Here is a 27,182-nt window from a genome sequence, read left to right on the forward strand (position 1 = left end):
AAAGAAGGGGGGGGGGGGGGGGGAAAGAGAATCGGATGATTTAAAAGGGAAGCGCGGCGTCGCTGCATTTATGCCTGACCCACTTAAACATTCTGGATCTAGTAAAAAATATATCTTTATTATTCCCGAGATTTTAACGAAGAATATAAAATTATCCGTTCCTAAATTACCCCCGGGCACCCGGGAAAGGACGTAAAAACACTTTATGGACAATAAAGTATTCTAAATCTCAATTTAAAACATTTTACCTTCAAAGATTATTTTATACCGGGCAACGGCGGGGGAAAAAAACCGCCGGTGACGCAATATCAGAAGAATATGCAACGCCACAGTTATTTTTCATTCTATTTTTCTTTTGCTTTTTTCTGTTTTTTCTTTCCTTTTCTTTTTTGTTGTTGTTCGTTCACTTCAGTTACGTCATTTTATTGTACGCGAAACATCGTTACTTCTATTGTATTTTATTTTCGTCCTGTTCTTGTTTTTCCTTTTCTCGTTTTACCTTGCTTTGCGTCGCGTTACGTATTGTTGCGCACCGCGCGGCAGAGAGATATATTATTATTGTTATTATTATTCCGGGTAAACTGGGACGTCTGAAATGTAAATTCAAAATAATATCAAAATTGTCTTTATCCAATATTAATTAATTACGCTGTTCACGATTCACCGTTATAATAATAACGCTAATGATAATCGTAATAATGTCCAATGATAATGATAACAATAACAATAATAACGATAGCGACGGTAACAGCAATGTTTCTATTAGGCAAACATTAATGGAAGCAACAGAGAGCACACGGAGACTACAAATGGAATGACATTCGTGTGAAAGGCGAGGTTCAGCTTAATTGCTGTTTAAATACCTAACCTCCCTGCTATCCTCTATTAAGTGATACTCGAGTGTATGTATGTCTGACGGTACATTACGGATCACCTGCTCCGCGTAATTCTTTCACGAGGCCGGGAAGACGGATACCGCATCGCGGGCCAAGAAAGAAACGCATTAAATAAATTATTTCCACCGAAAATAAAAGTAACCGGTGAACGAAGTCGACGCCCGGGAACACGAACGTACCACGAAATTTCAACCGCAACATCTCGGAAGTGAAAACATTTAATTTACATTGTTTTACTTCGCCGTCGCAGGTACGCGTATACCGGGTGGCCGAAAAAACTCTATGGAACCTAATAAAATTATAAACCTGATCAACGTGAGCTCGATCGAACGTTGAAAACGTAAATTCCGAATATACTTATTATCCCGCACTTAATAATCAACGTTCGATCGAACATTATGAATATCATGAATATTAACCCTTCACGGACGGACGTTGACATTTCAGATGAAATTCTCGTTGAAAGAACAAGTCGTACGAATGATTTAATTACTCGAGCAACAAGAGATCAACCCTTTTTTCAGTTGTTCAAGCAATTATACAATTTAGCTTCGTCTGCTGAAGGTTCAGTATATTCCAAAGAATTTCGACGCATTCCTAATTTTTTACAATTATTAAAAATTTGAGATTACTAAGGAAATTGATTCAGCGACACGCAAACTGAATAATAAATCAATTACACTAGAACTATCGTACCAGTCAAAATGACTGGTTTCGACGTTTTTGTTTAGCAATTATTGATATCTTCGAAGCATTGAATATTCGAAATGATTTTGAAAATAAATAGTTTCATTTTAGTACTACAATGAATGTCTGAAGAAACTGAAAATAATCTATTGTTACAATTTTTATAGGAACTGCATATTAAACGTATTAAATGCTCGGTAGTTCTAGTGTTAAACTCTCAGAGCTTTCATACAAACATTTCAAAAAATCAACTGCTCGACCGTCAACGATCATTTAAAAAATTACACTCCACCTTGGACTTTCATTAAAAACATAATTCCTTACGAGATTACTAAGAAAATTGAACAATAAATCAAACTGTCAGAGCGTTCATACAAACATTTCAAAAAATCAACTGCTCGACCGTCAACGATCATTTGAAAAAAATACACTCCACCTTGAACTCTCGACTATCCATTGTATCCGATTAACGCTGTCCCGCCTACATAACTGTCTCGAATATCCCCCGAAGAAAGGAGGAATCAGGTTCAGAACGGGAACCGAACGAGCCCCGTCCCGAAAGTAACTAGAATCGAACAATTTCCGAAACGGCCCGGGCCGGAGGAGTCTCCGGGCTAGCGTTCGGGAAAAGAAAAACGAGTGGCGCGCACCCAAGGGATCGAAAAAAAGATGGGATATGGGGCAATGGCCACCGACGTCCCCCCGCGCCCCCGTGTCTCATTGTATACCCTCACCGCGTGTAATCGCATATATACCAAGCTGTCCAAGCCCTCCCGTGTTCCCAGTCCCTCTCCCTCTGACTCTCGTTCGTTCCTTCTCCCTCTTCTTCAACCATTCCCCATCTTCCTCTTCCCCATAGACGTTCACGTTATCTTGTCTCCTTTGCTCGACAGTGTGTTCCTCTTTCTTTCACCCATTGATCCCCCTCTCTGTTCGACCAGAGGACACTTCTCTTTCTTTTACTCATTGATTCTCCTCTCTTCTTTTTTTTCTACTTGATTTCCTTCCCTCTTCTGACTCTTTCATGCTGTCCTCTCTTTCCCCCATTGATTCTCCTCTCGTTTTTACTCGATTCCCTCCTCTCTTCTACTCGACACCCCCTTCTCTCTTTTCCTCATTGATTCTCCTCTCTTTTTTACTCGATTTTCTTCTCTCTTTTACTGGTTGATACTCTTCTCTGTTTTACCAGGAGATACTTGTCTTTCTTTTGCTCGCCCCTTCTTCTTCGCTCGTTGATTCCACCTCTCTGTTTCGTTTGATTCTCCTCTCTCCGTTGCTCGCTGGATATCTCTTCTCTCTCTCTTTCTGAGTCACTGTTCCTCATCACAGCCGGGTCTGTCCTCGTCCGGCTAGCAGCCACTTCGCTGCAACCCTCTCGCTCGCGGCCTCTTCGGAATGAGTTTTACTAAGCACTTTAAAGCTACCGTCACACCGAGAGTGACTCACCTCGGGGACATAAAGGGCCGATGCATAACCGAGGAGCTCACGCTGCCAACGAACTGACATGACTTTCTCCCGTCCGTGCTTCATTTTCTTGTGGGCTCGGTTGTGTTTGTCGCGATGCTTCTTTTCGTTTTGGCTTCCATCGTTGCTAGAGCGCACCGGCAACACTGATATACCAGCGAATGAATTTGTTTTCCCTTTTTTTTCTCTCCCTCCCCTTTCGTTCCGGATGCAGCTTCTTTTGTGATTTCTTGCGACCGTCGAACGGGGAACGGGAACGCTTGAAAAGTAAATGATTGCGCGGGGAGAGTTGTTAAACGGAAAATATTTAAACACCGAGCGTAGGAAATGTTTTCGCCGATGGCAAAGGAAACAGAATGAAACGGCGCTCCCCGCATTAATGAAATATTAATATAAAATTGAAGTTTCTGTTTTCTTACAAAACACGGGAAAAGAAAGTTCCTCAAATATTCCGTTCGCGCTGTTTACACGGTTTTTTATAACTTTCACGTTCCAGTGAACTGCGCGTTATTCCATCTCCGGTAAGAAGCCAAGAATGTTGAGTATTTCGCCAACATTCGTCGAGATCTCATTTTATTCTCCCTCTACACGGAAGATAATATAATAAACAATATTTCAAAATCATTCGCTGTGCTTGTTAATTGATTAATACGTTCGACGATTAACAATTACCCACGAACGCACGTTTTTATTGTTATTCGGAACGCGAGGAAAGTAATATGTAAAAATCATTTTCCTCGTGGTCGATCGTTAATTTATTAATCTGTTTAGCGACGATCGAGGATCGCGAAAGGGGGTAGTTTTATTAATATCCGAAGGGAAACAATGATCGTTTTGTATCGAACGGAGGCTGTCGCTGCGCACCCGGTTTTAGGAGAGAGAATTAAGAAACTGCCTTTAACGGGCGAGTTTCCTGCTTTCTTGGCTTTATCGGGATAATTTGATTAGAGTTGTAAATGGGACTCGGTTGGCTCGGTGTTTAACGACTCTCCGCCAGTGGTTCTTCGGCCGCCTCGTCCCAGTGTTTAATCCTGGCTCGGTATGCTCAACCAATTTCGTGTCTTTATGCCGCGTGTCCACTTCTGGCTTTTTTACGCGGCAGACTGAGCCCCGATAATTGGCTGCCGCGCGGTCGCATTAATTTATCCGACCGTTTTATTTCATACACAAAATACACACAAACATTCCCCTTCGTGGAAAATTACTGAAATTCGTGGCAACCAGAGGTTCGGTCGGAGAATCGACTCGAAAGGACTACTACTCGTCGACTGACTGTTCAACGTTAACAGAATATTAACGTTTTCTTTTTTTTATTCCATCAATATCCATGTTTATTCCAAATTTATTCCATTTACGCTTCGCGGTAACGTGAAATCACGGACCTCGAATTAATCGACATTCGCGATGATTACCGAGCTCGTAAAATGTCCACTTCCGTGAAAAAATCGTCGCAAATTTATTTAAACCGCCGCTGGAAACTCGCTAAACTAGGTTCCACGGTTTCGACGGGGAAAAGAAGGGGGGAGCGAGGTGAAAAAAAAGGAATTACAAGCCAGTTCGTTTCGAATGCTCGACGATTGAAATATGCTTTTCAATTTGCGTCGCGAATAACCGAACCTCGACGCGCATCCGGTCGCGGAGGGATTACCGGGATTAATGACGGGTAGAAACGAAATAAAGTAATTGGATACGAATTCAGTAATAATTTGACGCCACTGGATGGCGGACTCGTCTGACGCCCGGCCAGGCCAACCGTCGGTCGGTTTAAATACCGGGTTCGTTGAATGCCGGAGTCTTCGCGCAGACAGTGGGTATAGAGGAAGTTCTTGATGGGTTTATTACATGGCCGGCCACACGGTTTTCCCGGGGTAAATATTCCGTTGCTCGGGACGATTTATTCCGTTCACGTCACGATCGATAACCGAACGCTTAAAGTGGCCCCCCCGGAATCGGTTCCCCGTTGCCAATTGTCGAAAGCTGTTTAACCCCTTGCGGACGAGGATTGATAAAAACCATTAAGAGACATCGAGCTTTTAACAACTGAACAGAAAAGTGTATATTAATCCCTAGTTATATAATTATGTTTCTTCGTGATTATTGACTATCAAAGGATCAACCCTTCGAAGAGAAATTTGAATGAAAGATAATCATATAAATATCGAGTGAGAATTCAATTCTAAATTGTTCTCAATATTAAAATGTTTCTTTCGTTGTTTTCAGAATAACCATTGTACTTTCTAATTCTAATTAGGAAGCGAGTAGGTAATTAGATAAATGCGATAGCTAATTCTTTCCTCTTCCAGCAAATCAGTGAGGATGTAATAGCCTTAACGAGCGCAATTGCAAAAGCAATCTTAGACCGAGGGCTGAAGCTTTCGAAAATATTGTTCCCCCTCCCCCCTCCCCGACGCGGCTTGCACCCCACGTAATTGGTTAAATTGGGTGTTTAGGATGAAAATACTCGGCCGAGTCTTTCGTTATACACTCACGGCCGAAAAGATTTATTCGGTGGCAGGCGCTCGGTATATTACAAGCGAAATCGATACACAAACACACGTTCGCACGCGCTCGTTCCTATTTTCCCTCGGATTTAGATCCCCGACGCCGTTTGTGAGACAGCCTTTAGGTTTACACGTGCGCACACGTCGACGCGGAGGGTCCCTCTTGAATAGCGATGGGCGCACGGTCCGCCCCTCTGTTTCGCCTTTGCAATCAATTCTTTTTTTAAAGAAGCCCCCTAATCCTTTTAAATATCACGCTCCGGCTTCGCACACACCGGGAGAAGTCCTTAGCGCACTCGACGCTGAACGCTTCAATTTCGGAATTGCCGTTCGAATTCGTTGACAGTCACCGCTGCGGCCTCGCTGACCCGCGAACAACGCGAATTCTTCGTGGTTCCCGGAGATTTCGGAGGAAACAAGAAGAGTGGAAATTAATTATACGAAACTCCGGAATAAGGAATATTATTTTTCAATGATTTCTTCGATGCCAGAGTGGGACACGTACGGGGTGTTCGAGGAATTGAATTCGTCGAGATAGGTGGAGGAAATAAAATGGAGAGAAAAATGTTCGGCGAAGACATTATTGAATTTCTTGGTACTCGTGTTTCCTAGAGACTCTCCGGACGCTTGGATATAGCAACTATTCATTCCGAATACCTCGTACTATCGAATAAAATATCGTTTCAGGGACTTTATTCGATTCGATTTCATTACGTCCGCAACTTGCGTCTCCTAATTTCATACGTTCTATATTAATACCTGATTACCAAGAATTCAAATTTAATCGTTTAACACCTAATTACTAAGAGTTGAATATTCTCGATCTTCTTGAAGAGATATACGAAAATGATCTACAGAATCTACACCTCGGGTTCTTATTATTCTTGCTCTGATCGCGAGAGGGTCGAGTTCCTCGCCGCTAGAAGCGCACCTACGCCACAGCCGCTCGAAGCCCGTGTGCGTGCTGCGTGTACACGAGTGAATCAACACAGGGGAACGCACACACGGCCGCGCGCGGACACGTGTATGCAGGCTCGATACACGATATACGGGGAATTTGACTGAGGTACGTTACACGCACACCCCTTGCCCTCTGTAATACGAATCAGCGAATAGGCACACTTGACTCGTCAGCGCATCGCCTCACGCTACACTTGCGAAGGCATTTAACCCTTTGCGGTCCAAGCCTCTTTCTCTGTTCGCGCGCGGACCGTAGTCTTTGTCAATCGTTCGAGAAACATGCGGCTGCGCCGAATAATTATTCCACGTCGCGCACGGAGGAGTTTCGGGGCTCTTTTGTATTCAAAATATTTGGACGGTCGAGATTATGTTGACGCCGCGGCAACGGGCCACCGGGCGAAATTGAACGGGCGCCAACGCCGGGAATCGTCGGAAAAAAATATCTATAATTTCTCCGGTTATAAATATCGCCCCCTGTAACGTGTAAATCAACGGGACGTTCGATCCACTGGACGAATTTTTAAAATTCATTTTAACGAATTTACACGACTCACGAAACGCGCATATTTATTAGATAAATTCATAAAATTCTAGACCCGCGTCTGCACAGTATATGTATATATATATATATATATATACGCACGTGTGTATGCATGTACGTTTGTTGCGTAAATTCATGAAATTCATAGAATATATATTTATTATACAAATTCGCGAAATTTATGGGATACGCGTATTCGTCGTAGACATTTGTAAAATTTATGGAATACGTTCCCCGTCCGCGTCGCCGCGCGGGGTAGATATTTTAATAACAACCGAGGAGATCCCGATGGCTACGAAATGTTACCGGCCGAGGAAAGGAATTGTATTTTTAAGGGGAACATCGTCCGGCGAACGATCGGATGTAGCCGGTTAATTGCACGCATTATTCGCCGGGCTTTTTCATCGCATTGGTGGCGACTAAATTCTCCTCGAGGGTCATTCGTTTCGATTAAACCGAGTGGAACGCATTTTACTGCAATTCACCGGGAGATCCGCGCGCGAAAGTAATTCATACAGAGCAGACATTGTGTATAATGCACGGAAACATTTCCTTTTTCCCTGGCCCCCACCCCGCTCGCTCGCCGGAGAAAGCAATTACGCGTTCGAAACGAGCACGGCTGACTGTTAATAACATTTTTTTTTTCGAACGTGAAATTAGAGTTCAAATGCAAATTTTTATGTCAAAGCGGTGAAACATATTTGCGAGCACGCGTTGTCAATATAAACGCCCTTCGGGAGTGAAATAAATGGGGAAGACGTTCCGTATAAATAACATACTATTCGATGAATAATTGATACGAAAGTTTAGAACCGTACGGTATCGAGAATAATATAGTAATCGTGTAACGTAAAATAATACCGTTTAATGCAACGGGAGAACACTATTTCATTCAACGCGGATAAAAGAAGTGTGATTGTTTCAATGAACTCGAGGCAACAATTAAACGGCGTTATTATTAAAGCAAACAGTAGACAGTAAAAGGTACCGTTCGCATCCCGGGTCTTGAAATGCAAATGGCCGCCCGTCGTCTTTCACTCATGAATATCTAATTCAAATAAATTTCCCGCGCGGCGACTTAATATTTCGCATCGAACGGTAAGAATAAATTTTCGCACGGTCTGTTCGTTCCTCCGTGGCAGTTTCGCCGGGCGATGAACATTCTACCGAAACGAAAACGAACGTGGCCGTCATTATCGTTCCGAAGGCTCGATGACGCGAGACAACGGAAGTTTATAGGTTATAAAGGATATTCGGGAGCGAGCGGCCAGTGATTCTCCGGCGAGCTGTCGACGATAGTCGTGAATAGGGCCCTAACACGGGATCAGAAGTCACCTTGGAGATGGCTCCGAAAATGGAACCGGTTCTCAGCATCGGTATAATTGGGTCCCGCTCCACGGAGCTGGCCCTCTTTGAGAATAATCAACGTTTATATCGCCGTTTAGCACGAACAGAGAGTGTCATCCACGTTTCACCCCGCTCCATTTTCATCTCGTCGCTCTGGAACGAAGGAAAATGGCTGCCGGCCGTATTGCTACGACAGAAAATTTATTTATTTTCTATTTAATTTTTTTTGTGTCGCCTCTCCTGCTGTTTTTTAAATTTGTTTTATTTTCACCTTTTATTGCTTTAACCCTCTGTAGGCCCGTGTAACTTTAAACTCACATATCAGTATATTGGCATCTTCTTGATTTATTTCATTTTGCACTCGAAGTGGTGAATAAAATTAAGTAATCAGTTACCTTCAACTTTTATACACTTAGACATGAAACGTCATTGTAACTTGAAAGTTACAAAATACGTTTAATCGTTTGATGAAATTATTGAAACTACTGAATACATTGTTAATTCGTATTCACATGTGGATATCCATTAATTTTGTACTGCATAGATTTTGTTATAATAATGAACAAAAATTCGGCCCACAGAGGGTTCAGAGATTATTTTTCACTTGTTTTTTCGTTTCCTTTGGGTAGTTTGTTTTATTTCATTCGTTTCCGGAGGAGCGTTTTGTTCCGTAATTTCCTGTTCGATTTTCGAAACACGAGTTCCCAGCATAATTCATCGTTTAATGCAGAAATGCGAATGCGATAAGAGCAGCCCCCGAAATCCCCGGGCCTCGGGAACAACGAATTCTTTTATCGCGCCGAGAATTCCGCGAGAGCTTCAGAATGAATGGTAATCAAGATATACGAGGAACGCGCGCCGGAGACTCCATTCAGAGGGAGAGAAGGCTCTTACCATGATACAACGTTCCCATCAAATATCCAGTAAAAGGATACTTTTATTTCCATGTTATACGCTCCCCGTGTTCCTTACTTTATTCGACGCTATCGATAGATAAATATTGGAATAACCGGGATGCAGCAGCCAATCCCACGTCCTTTTCTCGACTACGTCCGCTCGCCGCACCCTCGCCCACCCCCGACTCGAAAATCATTTCTCTCGAGGCATTAGATCGATTTTTCTATCACTCCATTCGGGAGGTCGGTGAAAATTTTGTCAAATTTTTATTGAAACGCGCATACCACATTTTTGGAGATTATTGAAATTATAAGACGATGTTTATTGAAATTTTCTTCGCGACGATCACGTAAATAAATTAATTTATTCGAGAACATTAGGAATTAGTCGATGTTAATGCTCGGTATTTCCAGTGTAAATAACGGATAATATATATTTTTTCTCGTGGCAGGGAAAACGGAGGAAATATTCCATTGAATATTTCGTTTGAAGTATTCCGCAGACTTTCGCAGAGTTCAGAACAAAATCATCAGCGGCAAAAGGCGAAAGAACGAGCTCGGGAGCTCTTTTAATAGGGAAAACTCTGTCTCCCGGCTGAAGAGTCGAATCGATCACCCCTGTCTCTAATCCGGGGTCCGAAATCCATTCGTGGCCGAGAGGGGATGCTTCTTTAAGGCAGAATTGCCAAAGGAACACGGACGAGATCCCCCAAGCCCGCGGGAAAAAAAGGGGAAACATTTCTTTTGAAGAGTAATTTCATTTTTAGAGAAAAATCACCGGAAGCCTCTCTCGAGAGAAATACGTCTGGTAATTAGCTATCGATCCTGAGACAATCGGAACGGCAATTGCGGCCTGGAACGATTGTGCAATCGGTTCGCCCGATTTATTGCGAATGGACTGATTTTAGTGTATTTATGCAACTGCTCGGAATATTACGAAACAAGTGTAATAATAGACAATTCTAGTAGCTTAGCATTATTCTCTCAATAAACAATAACCTACGAAAGACAATAAATTATGAAAATCTATTTTCTAGGACTAATACAGACAAATTTCCATTCACGTGACTTTTAACCCTTTGCACTCGAGAGGTGATTCTCACTCACCAAATGATTTCATACAGTAAAACTATAAAATTTGATATTTAATATTATACTTCGTATAATGCACCAATTTGAGAAATATTGAAATGAAATAGCTTTGTTTCTCAATGTACGTGTGATTGTTCGTCGAGTCAGTTTCACAAAATATCGTGTTTATCTCATCAGAAAATCTTCGTCATCTTCATTACTCTAGAAATAATTCGCTCAGAAGCAAACACGGTTAAATCCAGAAAACAATCGAAAATTGTTTCGATTGCTGAGATTTGATTCCATTGAAATTGACAAAAACATAGAAAACATGAAAAAATCTGCTTGTGCATTGTCTTCCAAACGACTGTAATGCCGAAGAAAAATTGACAAATCACTCCGAACGCCGCAGTTCCGATTCAAAAGTATTAACTAACACCACCGCGAGAAGAAACCGTCCGTAACGAATCTGATACAGCGCGAACAGAAGCCATTGAATGGTACATCCAATTGTTAGCGGGCGAGATTCATCATGAAACGAAAACCGCGCGAACTTATTGGACAAGCTAATTAAAATGACGCCGGTTTCGCTAAAGCGGGGCGAGCGCGAGTCGCCCGTAATAACCCCATCGAGTTCGAAAACCATAAATTACCGTCTTTACGAAGGTTTATCGTCCCGGCCTCGTCCCGGGCACACGGAAACTGATTGCGTTTCAAACTAATTTCAAATAATTTACGCGCGAGTCTCGTTAAGAGGCGCAGCGATTTCGCCTCTCTCTATCCTCCTTCCAGCCGATTTGCCCTCGCCCCCTATTTTTCTCCCTTCCTCTGTTTCTTCTCCCGGCTTAATTACTCGTGCGCCAAAAACTCGCGTTGCTCGAATGATTTTGGTACATCGAACGAATATAAGCGGATTTCCGTCACTTCTTTTTTTTTTCCACCGTGTTACCTCTCCGGCGAACCGCACCCCCCGTAATTTCTCTTCTATTTCGTTTCACCCGCGGACCGGAGAAACATGAAATTTGCCAGTCGGATCGGAACGCCCCTCGAATGGGCGCTTTTGATGTCTCGTTCGCAGCCGGCCTCTGTCAAGTCGTAATTTCTATTAATGTAATAAACCCCGAGAAACGCGACCGGTGTTCTATGTTTTAATTAGAGACTTTTTTCGCGCGTCGCGCGGCGGTATTTTCTCGTTCCGCGAGCCGGCCGGCCGGCCGGCCGTTTTCTTTTTAATATTTTTGCTTCGGTTTTTCGTTTTCTTGTCGCTGTCTGTCCGTTTTCTTTTTAAATGTGAACATTACGCCCGGAGAACCCGTTCCGCGCGGCCACGCGGCCCGCGACCGCCGAAAGATGGGGCACATTTTACTCGGAGTGGTTTTTAGTCGGACAAATACACAACACCGGTGACAGATATCTGATTCTTACGATGACCGGTGTCTGGGAGTAACAAGAAGATCGAACGCGCGTGATAAATTATTTTATGAACGCGTGGATGAAATTTTTATTCGATTCGATGCGTTGATCAGTGTCTATTGTTAATTTCTCTAGAAGATATGTACATTGGAATTTTTCCATGTTGAATTTTGATCAAAAGCGAAACGTTTATTCGCTTGAGAAATTTTTAATATCTACAAAATTCTTGTAACTGGATACGATATTCAAGCCTGAAGTGGTTAATATTTACACATACGGATATTATACTGTTTTATCTTTCTTATCTCGCTTAATTACCGTCCAATGAAATTCTACAAATTAGAATTAATCAGAATCAAAAGTCGCTTGTTGTTTATTCTTAAAAGCCGATCCTCGAAGAGGATAACCATCCGTAACGTTCGTCTCTATCGTCTTTATCGCTGGAAAAACCAAGACCATTGTCCGTCAAACAAGTGGCCGAACACTTTGAAGCCGGCGGTGGTATGTTTCGATCGGTTCAGGAAAAGTGGCTCCGCAAAACGAGCATTTAACGAGCCGAATTTATTCGTCCGTCCGCCGTCTTTTTTCCGATTATCGATAATGGGAACAACGAACCGTCCCGTTTCAGCGAAAAAGAAAAGCATAAATGAAAAACAGATGGAAAACAACCACTGAGAAATATCGGAGGTATCACTAAAAGAATCGACGACCAAAATCACAGGGAAATTCGGTGAACTTCGGAAAGCCTCTAATTAGACTGCAACTAGAAAGATTCTAATAACAAAAATTCAAACACCTTGCGAACCCAAAAATTAAAAATTAATTCCTACAAAACACTTTTCAAACGAGAAATAATTCATATTATCGTTAATAATTCAATAATTCATAATCAAAAAGAAAAATATCCTCGAAAAACACAAAAATAAAAATAAAAAGAAAACACAATAATACGTTCAAATTTTTATCACAAAGAAGATTCCTCGACTATTCTATTCCAGTTCCAAAAACCAAACCCGACGAGCTCGAGAGTGATAAATCAATCCGGACGAGATCTCTTTCGCGCGATGAACAATTCGCGTCGCTTATCTCTCGTTCGCGGCGAAGAAAGTGTCCTTGAAGGATAGAGAAATAAAACAAAACGAAAAAAAAACAGAAAGATGGGAAAGAAAAACAATAATATGTTTGACGAGCCGTTATCGCGACGAAAGGAAATTCGTTTTATTTTTACGAGTGCGCGCCGATAAGCGTCGATTCAGCCGGCACTAGCTGATAATCGTTTATCGGCTAAACGAGATCATATCGGCTAGATTAGAGGAGAGTGCGCGAGGCTGTTTTGCAATTAATCACGATCGCTATTATTGCACGACACCGAAAATGAATTATTCAGGAGGACGGTGGCCGATCCACAATACGGTCGAATCGTAGTGCGCCGGCCGATACCGAGGAATGCGGGAACGAGTTCCACTTTTTTCTCTTTCTATCTCTCTCTTTCTCTTTCTCCTTCTATCACACACACGCACACACACGTACACAAAAACACAAACACATGCACACGCATACGCGCGCGCGTAGTTTTGCCCTCTCGTTCTTTCCATCTTCTTCTTTCTCTCCCTCCAAAAAGAAACTTTCCAGGTAATTAATTTTAAACGGCGTACGAGCCTCGTACAAGGCATGGGGAATCGCGGGCCCGGTTAAATAGTATCTTAATGATGCAATTGTGTGAGCAATAATGCGCCATGGAAACGGCGATGCTGCAACGTAACGCGTCCCGGGCACAAACGTGGAACAATAATCACGTTTACCATTGTTTATATGGTAATAACAGACGTTGCCCGATCGACTCGATAACAGAGATTGAAACGCTATTGAATCCGGGCTAATAAATAATAACAGCTAACAATCTGATTACTCGAGGATAGGGCAAAAAATAAAAGAAAAAAAAAGAGACCGATTGAATTTATAACGAAACGCCTCGTAGATATTCAAATTTCCCACCGTTTCCTCCGGAATGTTTGATGTCGGACTGAGTAATTCTCGGTCGGAGTAATGAGGTGTTAATTAATTGAGAACGATTCTTCCTTAAGTCGGAGAGGCTGAATCGTGAATTTTTAATAAGGAGTGTTTATAATTAAGCGTCATCGATCTCCGTTATCCGAGTCGATCGAGTTGATGAATAATTTATAACCGGCGGAAAAGTGTTTCCCGAGCCGAAACTCCGTTATGAAAATAAATAAACCTCGGGCAATTAACATTTCGCGAATCGCGTTCGAGTTTCCTTTTAATCGAACGGGGCAGCTTATTTGTAACTCCGTCGGAGTATTACACGAACTGCAGGTGTTCCATTAATTTGCAATATTCCTCGGCGAATCTTAATAGTCTAATTAAAATGTATATTGATAAACAAGTTTATTTCCGATCGAATTAACCCGAACGATGCGCTAGATATTATCGAGTCCACCGAACGGCGCAACGAGCGCGAAAACAAACCGCTGAAAAGGGAACGCCGCGTTCCCGGCCGGTTAATCGTTTTACAAGAACAATCGAACCGTAGAAAAATCGGACGTATGATACGATTGTGCATCGATGTCTCGATCGAACAGCGCCGACACCGATAAATTCGAGAGCTCGCGTTGCCGGCGGGATTGGCGTCGAATTGAAATTTACGCGGTCGATTTCGCGGCGGGCCGACCCGAGTCGAAAAGGAGATCAAAGGTTGTCCCCGGCCGATCGGCGGCGAGGCTAAACGACCGTGTTATAATGTTAACGGACAGGTTTCCCGTCTTTCTTTTTTCCGTATTGTTTCACTCGATTGTAATTCGCGCGCGCGAGCCACCGTGAAAACCGTTTCCGCGGCCTACGCGCGTTTTCGCGCGGATAATGCAACGCGACCCCGCTGTTTCCCAATCGCGCGCAATCAAGTCGAGGATCGAGGCGACCGCGCACGCGCGTTGCTTCCATAGATCCGATACACACGGCGCAGACACACGCACACGCGCCTCGTATTATTATTAAATCACGCGGCGAGAAATGTGTTCGCCGACTGAACGCTCGAAAGAATCCGGATTATTATGCGACGTACTCGATTCTAATTAGACAAAGTAATCTGCTTAAGCGGAGTCGAACGGTAAACAAACTGTAAACGTTTCTATGGCTACAGGCCCTTCCACGTTGCATTATTAATATTCACAATCGAATTCTAGCTTGGATTATCAACAAATCGTTTCGATCGTACGTTTCACTTTCCTGATTCGCTCGCTCGAGCGACCGTAATTAGCCGAAATTGCTTGTATTCAATGAATCGTGGCTCCTGCGATCGGTGTTTCCCTATTATTACTTTTTAAAATATAATTTATACTTCCCTTTCCGCACAAAGGAGAATTTCATTCCGTTCATTGGATCAATTATTATTATTGTTTCCCCCCACCGCGGCCCGGCGTCCGCCATTTTCCTCTTGGCTTCGCCAAACAATGGCCACCGGATGAGCATTACAGTCCTTTTATTATTCCTCCTTTTCTCCGCAAATCGACCGGTAGTTACGGTCTCCTCTCTTTTTCGACGAAGGAAACGAACTACTGATCTGAATTTTCATGAAAGGGCCCGAGCACCTGTTTCTTTCGTGTAATCTCTTCGTTTCGTTTAAAATTCGCGTCCCTCTCCACGGTTCATTAACGTGGATTCGAGTTCAATCAGATACAAACGGGCGGGGCGAACGAAATTCTGTTTGTCCTAAATTCGCGGGACACGGCGGAGCTTCTTTGAATTGAAAAGTTTGTTGTTTTATTAATCGGACAGTGTAGCGTTATCGATGCCGGTTTACGACTGGAACCGCTTACATACGGGATACTGCCTTGAGATCCGTATCTGCATCCGGTGTCTATGAAGCGCATAGGCGATAAGGAAACTCGTTAACAACGTTGGAAACACGAATTCATCGATTGTTACACGACACGAATCGCCAGCCGATAATTACGTATTCCAATAAAAATCACTTCCCCGCGGATCAATATTACAGTAAAATATTCCGTCAACGACGGAACGCCAGAAACGATCCTCGAGCGGACGGTTAATTATATTTTTATCGTATTTTATTATACATTAATTAAAGGAGAGGTTCGAGTGTTCCACTCGATTCCGATAAGAGAGATTCCACCAACGTCCCCCGTTACCCCGTTTCCCGCGCGCTCGTTCGCGAGGGATAATTTTATTAATCAGTAGTAACACGCGGGGAACACGGGGCCGGAATTGTATTTCTAGATTTCGAAACGATCCGCGAGCCATATTAGGAAGTTACGCAGTAAAACATAGTTAGAGTTAATTTAAACACGTACAATCAGTCCGGGTAACTCGGGTGCTCTCGAGTAATTAGACTCGATTAATTATAACTCCGTAGATTTCATTAGCGTGGAACTCGGTTGCGTTCGTTTGTTCTCTTTTAAAAGGAGAGGGGAAAAAACGCGAGTGACGGAAGAGAGGCGGGGGAAGAAAAGGAAACGAAACGTTGTAATAACCAGGGTCAGTTGAATGGAACGTAGGAACGGGAAAGAAAACAAATCAACGTTTTGCAAGAAACGTTGTGTTTCCGCGACGTCGCGGGCCACTCGGGTTACGCTGCGCGCTGTTTGCGACATCGCGATCGTAATTGTTATCAACTCTTAATGGGCCGCGTGGGCTACTTTCCACAGGGAAACTGAAATTCTGGCTGCTCCTCTTTCTATCTCCGTCCCTTCTACAATTTTCCATCCTCCTCTATATATCTCCATTCCTCTCTCGCGTGCACACATGCATACGCCATCTATTTAGTTGTTATTAAATCACGAACGAAAGGAATACACGCGTAAGACCGGTGTGTACCAACGCACTCGAAGAATCTAGGTTACTCCGTGACGCGCAACTTCAATGCATTCGTTCCGTTTATTTACAGGCATTTTCGGCATTACACGGGGATACGCTGACGTTTTTCAAATGACGCTCCGTCGGCCGCGTGTCTATCCGATTTCGGGCACGTAAATTGGCCGGAAGGGGGAAAGTTGAATACGAAAAATCATATCGAAACATCAACGACGGAATTCCAATCGAAACCGACGATTACAGTTGAATCTATACTTTAACCGATTCAAATGTCAACGGTTAAATTCGAATATCAACGGCGATACTCAAGTTTCACCGCTGGAACTCGAGTTCGAACGTCGGATTCGAGTACAATTCCGCTTTGAACGTCTAATTCGAATTCACTTTCGCATTACATAAGCCTAATCCCGGCTAATGTTGTTAAAGCGTCGCGGCGTTTCCAATTCCCGGGGAAATCAATACCGAACCCGACCGAAAGAGTGGTCGCATCCAACGACAACGGTCGAGCGATACGCCTAACGTCCCTCGTCATCGCGCGGATCAGCCGTTTCGTTTAAAGTGTCCCGAAACGATCGCGTTCCCCGCGATTTTACCTATTACACCGTGTTATCCGTGGCAACGAGCGGCCGCGCGCGCGCGCACGGCATTACTTTGTGTTCGAATTACCCCGTGAATTGTCCCGCGAGATTGTTTGAATCGCATGAATTCAGCTTCCTGCAGGCCGTGCTCGCCTATTATTGCGCAATCGACGATGATTTCATTCGACCATTTCAGTCCCTTCATCCGTTGTTGTCGAGCTTAATTTATATAATCGTTCGTTATTTTTCATTCCACTCTGTCCCCGTCTTTCTCCCCGCTTCTGCCCCCCCCCCCCCCTCCACTCTCGCCTCTTTCTCTTTCTCCGATGCACAGATTAATCCCGTCCCTCGCCCCGCCGCGCCGCTATCCAGCATCTCTCTACCACCCACGTGTATCGCGTACAGTTCGTTTCTCTTTCGAGGCACTGTTCAACCATTATTTCCGTCGTTCCCTCTAAACACGCCGAAACCAGTTGATTTTCAATCGTACGAGCTCTGGATAATGGCGGCGTCGGTTACGAGTTTGCCGATTGACCCTTCGGTAATCGTTCCGCAATTTTTCCTTTCGTTTTTGAATTATTCTTTCGCGTTGTTTCTGTGATTTTTATCTGTATGCTTTCGCATTTTAGTCTATTAAAAGTTGTGAGAGTGAATAACAGTGATTATTCGAATTGATTTGCTAATTAAATATGATTTTAGATTCTGCGGATAGCGGGGATATTGAATAATTCAATTTTATTTCATTCTCTAGTGCAGCTTGCTACGGGGATTGCGAATTTATTTCGGAATACATGTAAAATGTATGATGCAAGGAAAATCGATCGGGGATTTATTTATTCATAAAATTAACATTCTCTAATAACTTTCACCTAGCCCGCAGCAGATTTCCTTGGCGAGCGCAACTTCAATCTGAAAATACCCGTGAAAGGTTCATTTTATAAATAATAAACCGTAACCCCCACGTGGCTACTTAAGGGTTGAAGGGGCGAGATGTTATATTTAGCGTCCAGACGTCAGGATTTTCTTCTGACACTCTGGGGACCGTTTCGGGGATATCCTGGACTTTCGGAACTCGGAGTCGCAAGATTAAGCCTTAATCTAGCGACGACTGAACTCAGTCACGCGAAAAACATTCATTTTAATCGTTAGAGATGGAGCTTTCCGTAATCCACTTTACATATTATTTGGAATATTCCAGAGGAGCAATTTGTTCGCGAAATGAATTTCCGATGAAATTTCGTTATCCCGTTTATTATATCCTTTCGGAATATTTCGAACGGACAATCGGTGAATGAGATTTCCAATGAAAGTTTCCCATTGCATCTGATGCTGCTTTTTTAAACGTTATTCTTTCAATCTCCGGCACACTCCTTCTCAAATCTGAATCGATAGTTTGATACAGTTTCACCGTTGGCCATTTACGAGACGGATCGCACGAAATTTGTTTCTATTAATCCCACCGGCTTAATGAATTTCGAAGGATACGTGTTCCATGTAAAACAATATTCCCGATATTCGAAATGAACAGCGATCGATCATCAATTGTCAGTGATAAATGCAACCGCCACGAGTGCGACGTAGATCCATGTATCACGCGTCTTAAAACTGATCGCTAGTGATCACACTAACGCGCGCACCCCGTGTATTTACTGCTGAAACGAATACACTAACGAAATAAAAAAAAAAGAAAAATCTCCAATAAACTTCGACAAATATTATCTTCGCTCTAACGACTCGATTCAATGGAAACGCCCGTTTTTCGAGTGTCCGTCGAAAATACGAACTCGCGAATAATTCAGAAGATAATAAACGAAAGAATTGGGACGATTGAAAACACGAATAATCAACGTTCGAAGCGATGATTTTAAGGATTAAAGATATAAACTATAATTTAAATCGATAAATTTGACGATTAAAAATACAAATATTTCTTTGATCGTTAGTAATCATTTTATTAACCCGCTGAAAGAGGCGAGCTCCAGTTATAATCCCGATCACGTTTGCCCGTCCGCCTTCAACCCCCGATTTTTATACGCGGAAACGAGTCGCCGAACCGTAATGACAACATAATTGTCCCGCGAACGGTCCGCTCAAAATCGCGTTTATACTTCGTTACTCGATGAAAATCACGCCGGGGGCGAACCGAACGATAATTATTCGCTTCTTCGCGGCTCGAATGAACGAACATCCGATTATTAATCGATCGTGCAACATTTATGTTCCCGGAAGGGTACCGGTGAATCGAAACTCAACTTTTGCTCGTTTGCCCGTTTAACCGTGCCAATGCCCGACGAATTAACTCGTCAATCGGCATCGTCCGCCGGTGGCTCCTCCTTATTTAATAATAATAATAATTACGCTGATGATACCCTTTACCAGCGGCCGGCCGAATAAAATATTCGAAACAGAAAGTAAAGTGGGATCGCGGAATAATAAAACACGAATAAATATGTTGTGAAAAAAATATATTAGACGTAAAACGGTCAGGGAGAGAAAACAGAGAAAGAGAGAGAGAGAGAGAGAAAGATAGAAGAAACGAGAAACGGAAAAAATTAATAAACCAAAGGGGGCAGATAAAACGCTGAAATAAATATCACGGAGAGTAAACGCTGTTATTAATCCCCGGCCACGGTTCCGGTCCACTTAACTGGGAAATTATTTTATACTTGTATTTATATTTAATTACCGGCTACTTTTTGCGCCGTCGCGGTGTAATTATAAATTAAAATTTTATTCGAAAATTGTTCCGTTCGCTGGGCGAAGGATTAAAAAACCTATCCGGGATTCGTACGAGCGGCGCTTTTCATCGCAACGAAGTTACCTTTCTTCTTACAAAGTGCATTGTATCCGTGCGTTTATCGAAGCGGAACTTGTTCGCGAAATTCATTAAAATTAATTAACGCGATAGATAAGCGCGTGAACGGGGCAGCGGAGTGGGAGAGGGGGTGGGGGGCTCGAAATTATATTTTCGCCCCCGCGGAAGTCCAATAATTTTCGCCGTTGCGCGGAACGGCGTTCGCCGTAAAAATGAGTAATAAAATGGCGCGGCTGTACCGATGCGCTGTTCGATATAATTATTCCGGCGCCGCGTCGTGAAAAAGATATGTACACAGGGCGCGTTCCAAGTGGCCGCATAGGCGTCCGTGATAAAAAAAATCGCGCAGTTAACGGGTTAAACGGTCCGTCCGAGTCGGTAACGTTAATTCCGCCCTCCGGTTCCATATTTTTCCCGTCCCCCGTTTCGGACCGCCGGCTTTTTTTTCTCCCCCGCCCCGGAATTACGAGGGAATCCACGGTCGCGAAACGCGCTTTTGAAACTGCCTTATAAAGTGAAAGTAACTGGACTCCCTTTTGCCCGGTGCGCGCCGGGATCGATCGGGCGGCCGTGGATTCCAGCCGGATGTGCCTGCCGCCCGTGCACACCGTTGATAAACATTCGGATAGACGCGGCGGTCCTCTTATTTTTCATCAACCCTTTATATTCCGGCCGGAATTTCACGCGTCCACTCGTTTCAACGTGCCAATGGGATTGTCGCGATTTGCTTTGATAGCTGGCGATCGTATTATGACGCCTTGCATTCGAAAAGTCCGACGGGAACCTGTTCGACGTAATCTAATTTTAATGTGAAATTAAAGTCGAATATTCCATGGAAAGTAGATTATTCGTTTCAAACGGATTATCCTCGGAGAAGTACAGAACAGAAGATAAAAGCTCGCGGGTAACCATCACCGAGAATTCCGAATCGCCCGACGAAACATCGGAAGGGAAGAAAAATAATTAAACGGCGGGATTATTTATTTCATCGATTGAAATAATTCACTCTCGGAGAAGTAAAAAGGCGCGGGATTAAAATTCGCCGCGCGCTTCGAAAAACTAGCCGGGACTCTAAATTAGCCGGGGAAAAACGAGGGAAAGGGGGAAAAAGGAAGGTAGGGGGAAAATGGAACGAGACCCGGTCGCCTAAATCCTGCCAGACCTCGTGACCCTATTACCCCTTTATTCGAATGCGCAATATGGGAAGGCTGATACGAAGATCGCTCGTGTTTGATAGAGCGAAAGGGTGGGAGAGTTCATCCCCCGACGACGTGTCCGACAAGGAAAAAACCCGGTCAGCGTTTACGTTGCTCCGAAAAGAAACAGGACAGAGGGAGAAAGGGACAGGAAAAAGGAAAACATTGTACGAAGGGGAAGAAACAGGAACGAGAAAAAAGAGGGGATGGAAGATGGTACAAACTCTCGGTGTTTCCGGCGATACGGAGCAACTGGATTATGAATATTCAACATGGCCTCCGGGGGTCGAACGGTTCGGACGGAACGTGGTCGCGGGGAAGCATCTGCGAAGCTTTTCCAGCAGCTTCGAAAGCGTCTGAAACAAGCTGGCCCGGGTACGAGGAGGCGGTGAATGAAAAAGGGAGAAAAAGGCGTGACGAGTGGGCCGGGGGACCGGGGAGGGGGGGATAGAGAGGAGCACGGGGAGGTCGGAAAAGAGGCGAGCGTAAAGACAAAAAGACGTTCCCCTGTGTGCGGGGGCGCACGCGCGCACGGGGCCGAGCTGTTAAATAAGCTGACACTCAAAAAGTGGCCGGCTGACAGTCCGAAGGGAGTCGCGCGAAATCACGGATCCCTTCGGGCGCTTTTGTAATAACTTTAGACCAACGGTTTTCGGGAAATTCGTCGCCGAACGCGGATGCGGATGCGGACTGTCTACGGTTCGATGGGTTTCGACTCGAAGGCAACGCTATTGTTGGCTGCCTCGTGCAACAGAGATTGCGGCGCTATTGAGTTTGCTGCTTGGCAAAGGGAAGAGGATGTTTTTGAGGCGGAGTTGATACGGATGAGGCAGGGAGAATATAAGAATATGTGAACCAAGAGATGTGCGGGAAAAATGAAGAGAACGAACTGTTCGAGGAGAGAAAAAGGTGTTTGTTCTATTAGGTGAAGTCTAAGTTTATATACACTGTGTTGCAGATTTAGCAAGGACAGATGAGATCTGTGGGCGGAGCTAGGAGAATCGGTGGGAGGAGTTTCCGACGAACATAACCTAGAAGCGACTTCCGACGCATGCGCGAAGACTGTAGAGTTGCAGGGTAAAGCTATACAATGACTTGGAATCCTTCCCATTATTGGCATTTATGGTTAATTCAGCCAAAGAAGAAATTTATAAGGATTCAGTGGTCATAAGACTGACAGCTGCGAAAAATAAATGGAATTATAGCCAATCCTCGACGCCACCGGCGACATACCTCGCGCGCTTGCCATTCCGGACGCGAGACGCGCCAGTCGAATTCAGGGGGAGAAAAAAATTGGGAAAAAAATTGTTTTTCAATTAGCGCGAACGTAAATTACAGAAAACATCGGGACAGGTTGTTTAGAAACGTTCCTACGTAGGCATAATCTTTTGACGATAAATCTTTCGAGGCCTTGTCTGGTTTCGTAAGAGGCGCGCGCGAGAAAAATGTCTACGAAAATCTCTGAAAGAAGTGTGCGTCGGTGTGTATGTGTGAGCGAGCGTGCGTGACAAGCACGATTGGATGGAGAAGTCCGTTGGTGGAAAAGAGAAATGTAAAAGGAAAAACGAGACGTCGTCGCGTGAATAATATAATCGGGGATTCGTCAGATACACTTGACGGCGGACTATAAAACCAACAAATAGCTCGGAACCTTTCATAAAGTGTTATTAATTCCCCGGGTAGCGTGTTATTTTTTATTCATGACGACGAGAGTACTGATAAAGTGGCACAGGTTCTGCATCTCATTTTCTATACGCTACTTTTTCGAGGAAGATAAGTTCCAATTGCACTCTATTCCTCGTAAACATGTACATTAAGGAAATAAAATAGGAACGCGGTACGATGAAAAATTTCATTCTGTTAATGAAAATGTAGTTAAAGCAGGGAATAAATGTAGTCAGCGACGATTTGATTAATATGTGCACACGACTGAACAGAATACAATTTTCGGTTGTTAATGCACTGGCACGTGGTTCAAAACTGACTCAAATTCGGTTACCTTCATTTTGTGGCAAACCCTTCAGTTACTACTCTGCTACCTAGAATTAATTAAATTGGTTAATTTCGTTCGGCAAAGAGCATGAACGACTGCGAATGTTCAAAGCGATCGGATGAGGGGAAAAAAAGAGGAAGAAGAAAAGCTCGAAGAGCAAGAATAGCCATCGAGAGATGAATATATTCTAATGATTTTGTTCCTTCGCTGGAACACCGGCTCTCGCCGGCTCGAATGCACCGGGGAACGAGTGAAGTTGCATTTCGGTGAGTGCATTCACTCGTCGATGCATTATATTTCTTGCAGCAGCACGAGCTGCATAATCGATGGAACGTCATACAAACGCGAGACACAGTTACTTTCCTCTTTCGTTGCGAGTGGCTGTTAAAGGCAATTTTGAATGGCGCTGCCGGGATAATCGAATTGAAAAATTCACAGTGAAAAGTCTTGGAGCCTGGCAATTCAAGAATGCGAGGCTTTCGAGGTGGAGCGGATAAAAAGAACTTGAGATTTCTGCAATTCAATGTATCAGAAATTCGTACACTCGACATTTAAAAAATTCAAAAGTCTCAAAACTGGAAAGATCGAACATTTCAGAACTTGTGAACATAGACATCTTTTTATTTCGAAGATATGCAAACTTTTGAAAGCTTAAATATTCGATCATTCGATGCTCCGAAACCGTAAAGATTTGAAAACGTTCGAATCGATCAATTTGAAATGCCTCGGAACAGATGGACCCGTCGGGATCCGAAGGTTCAAGTTTAAATTCGCATTGATACGACGCGGGGCAATACGGAGCTGCATAATCGATGGTACACCATATAAACGCGGCGGCGGCGGCGGCGGCCGGCCGGTTTTCTCTCTCTTTTTCCCGCCGGTCTCAACCGGTCAATATAAATTTCGATATTTCACCGGTTGGAAAAAGGCAATTACTTTTGATATGTGTCAGCATGGAAGGTAATCACATCTGTCATAAGCATACGGAGAAGATAAGTTATCGCTGTTAACTCGATTCACTGCCGCGGTACACGTACACACACGCGGCTCCCGACGCACACCAGGCCCATCTTTAACGATCATTACCAGTTGAAATTACGATCCTCTTTATTTATTTCTTTGCCCGGCTTTTTTACGGAAACCAGATTGTGTCAATATGTTCGATTAACTGGTACAACCTGCCACAAAACCGATTAAAACCGGCGAACTTCTTTCTCTCCTCGCAGAAACTATGCACTTCCGGTCGGGCAGTCGCGCTTTCGGGATCGAGGGAAAACTTTTTACTTCGCGCAGAAACAGCGAACGCGAAAGAACGAGCAAAAAAATAGAGGGAAGAAAAGAGAGAAGGGAGACAGTTCATTGGCGATCCGTACGCTCAACGTTTATCGAGTGAAGTGGTATTTATTGCGAGTTTTTTCGAGAAACTGAAACCGTGCCGAAGACAAATTACGCGGCGTTCCATAAAACCTAATCAAAAGTTAAACGCGTCTAATGTTTGGACACGCTTTTATTTCCCCCCCGGAACCTTCGATAGAAGCGCACACGGCTCTGTTTGGGACGCGGCTGACCTAAATCCGCGAGTTATAGGTTGTTTCGCGGCGTGCTAAAAATTTCAACGTACCAAAGTGAGCCTGCTCCCTCGTCGAAATAGAATTTACGGTAAAATACGGCGACGCTCTAGCGAGCAATGGGACCGGCTTACGCTCTTTTCCAAGAGCGAGGAATCGCGGGCACGAACCGCGCGACTTTCGGGGTTCGCGCGGCGATTGATCTCGCCGCGGGATTCGATAAACGAGGGATGTTACTTCTTCGAGTCGATAAACCGCGCGAGATAAAGCGGATAAAGTGCAACGTTATTTGACCGTTATCAATATTTAATCGTCGCGATGCGTACGCCGGTCGAGCGCGCGAGTGAATTATTCCGGCCGCGATAAAGTGTCCGCGGCGAACCGAAAGTTAATGATATATTTATTTATTTATTTCGACAGATAAGAACTTTTCCAGTGTGCCCGCGACTCGCGGCGCGGAGCGTATCTTCGGCCGAGGTAACAGTAGAAATAATTCGTTCGTGCGTTACGAGTGAAACGCGGCGCACGATCCGCGGGAATAATTCGGTTTTTGTAATCTAAACACGCCGGACTCGCGGGAGCATCGTCGGGGAAGCAGATTTTACTTTTAACGAGCTCGCGAACCGTCGCGCGAACGAATTAATTCTCGGGTTTTGTTGGCCGGGCGCAGCGAACCGCGCGATATAAAAAAGGAAAACGCACGGAAGGATATTGAAAAGGATAAAATAAAAGGAGGACAATTAACGATTCAACGTCGGAATCCACCGTGTTGAAATTGTTTTTCGGCGTCGCTCGAAACCCGTTCCCCTGTAGCCCGGCGTCGTCGGGAAAATATCGCGACTTCCTATCCCGTTATTAAATTTCCAATTTATTAGGAGGGCGTTCGTGCGTGCGCGGGCCACGCCGAGGGACCGTTCACGAACGGTTTGGCGCAAGCTGTGTATCGTTTGTTAACAACAAATCGTTCATCGTCGAACAGCTCCTCGCGCGGTAATTTAACGAGGGGAGTGGTCGCGATTTTTTTCTTCGGGCCACCCCCCTTCTGCCGCGACGCCGTCAAGCAGCTTCGATCCGTCGATTGTTCCGATCGATCCACCTGCCCGGCCGATCACCGGGGCAATCGTGATCTTAGGATACCCGGATGAAGAGGGGAGAGAGAAGAGTATTATTTAAAGAGCCTGTATATATCTGGATAGAGCGTGTGCCTCGACCTCTAGCATAATCGCGGGACAGCTGGGGATCATTCATGTGTGCGTGGTTGTGTGTATTTGTGTGTGTGTGTGTGTGTGTGTAGAGCTGTTGTAACGTGGCTGCCGAGAGAAACCGGTTTCCGCTAAGCGACCATCGAAAAGAAAATTTCAATGATGGTTATTACGCGTCTATTCAGCCGTTTTCTAGGGAACTCGTGTTTGTTCAATTAATTAAAAATTCCCCGGGACTCTGCGCGGGCCGAGATTCATCGATCGATAACACCGGGACGGTTTTCCTTCGAACGATTGTTTTCCCCGCGATCGAATCGAAGCGAATGAGAAAAATCGAAGGAAGAAAGCGGGGAGCGGAGGATTTGAAGCGAACGAGACGCGTAAAACGAGACGCGTAAAACGAGCCAGCGCGATCTTCGCGTCGAATTTGCATCGGCGAATCGTTGTTTTCTCGTTACGAACCCGCCGGGGATCACCGGTATCGATTTAATTGGGTTCTAAATCATACGGAAACGGGGACAGAACCGGCGACAATCCAATTTATCTCAGTAAATAGTTTCGCGTAATTAGGGGAGCATCGGCGATCGTACCGACCCTGTCGGCCGACGGGGAGAGGGCGACGACAATGTGAGATATAAAAGCGAAAAATCGCAATTTATAGAATGCGGGTCAATTAAAACTTTCTCGTCGCGTGGGACGCGGGCCGCGGACGCGTCGCGGGGGAAAAATCGGATGAAATACAACGTCGGAGGAGCGGGAGGCGCGGCGGGGTGTCGGAGGAATGAAGGGGAGTACTCGACTCGAGCAACAATGATTATTAACAACTCATTAATATTAATTCTGGTCGCGGATTTTCATGGATTTCCAACGAGGACGTCCGTTCGGTTTACTAATGATTCACTACTCGGCGAACTCCCGGAACCGACGGGGGAACGTCGATAATCGACTACCATCGTCGAACGGCAAAGCAATTTTTAACAAGTCTTCCCCCGTCGGCTCACGAGAACAACTTTTTTCTTCTTCTTCTTCTTCTTCTTCTTCTTCCCTTTCTTATTCTTCTTCTTCTTCTTCCATCTCGCTTTATTTTAATACCAATTAAAAAGGAGAGACTTCCGCTCGGGACGTTTATATCGGGACCTCTAATGTAACTGTGTCCTCGGCGGAAAGAAACACGTGCGACGTATCGCGGACGCGATAAACCTTGTC

The 27,182-nt window shown here is 44.3% G+C and overlaps 1 protein-coding gene across 4 annotated transcripts in view; it reads right to left on the reverse strand.

Annotated features, from left to right (window-relative positions):
• LOC116432657 (uncharacterized) overlaps nucleotides 1-27,182 on the reverse strand; it is a 318,841-nt gene that overhangs the window by 265,832 nt on the left and 25,827 nt on the right. Inside the window, exon 2 of one of the 4 annotated variants that reach the window (XM_076367983.1) lies at nucleotides 23,213-23,252. The exons of the other annotated variants lie outside the window; for them this stretch is intronic. Coding sequence (XP_076224098.1) covers nucleotides 23,213-23,218 — 6 coding nt within the window. The 5' untranslated portion in view covers nucleotides 23,219-23,252. The remainder of the gene's footprint in view (nucleotides 1-23,212; nucleotides 23,253-27,182) is intronic. 4 annotated transcript variants of the gene reach the window in all.

The sequence above is a fragment of the Nomia melanderi genome, chromosome 1 (genome assembly GCF_051020985.1).
Source record: "Nomia melanderi isolate GNS246 chromosome 1, iyNomMela1, whole genome shotgun sequence".
Classification (NCBI taxonomy): Eukaryota; Metazoa; Arthropoda; class Insecta; order Hymenoptera; family Halictidae; genus Nomia; species Nomia melanderi.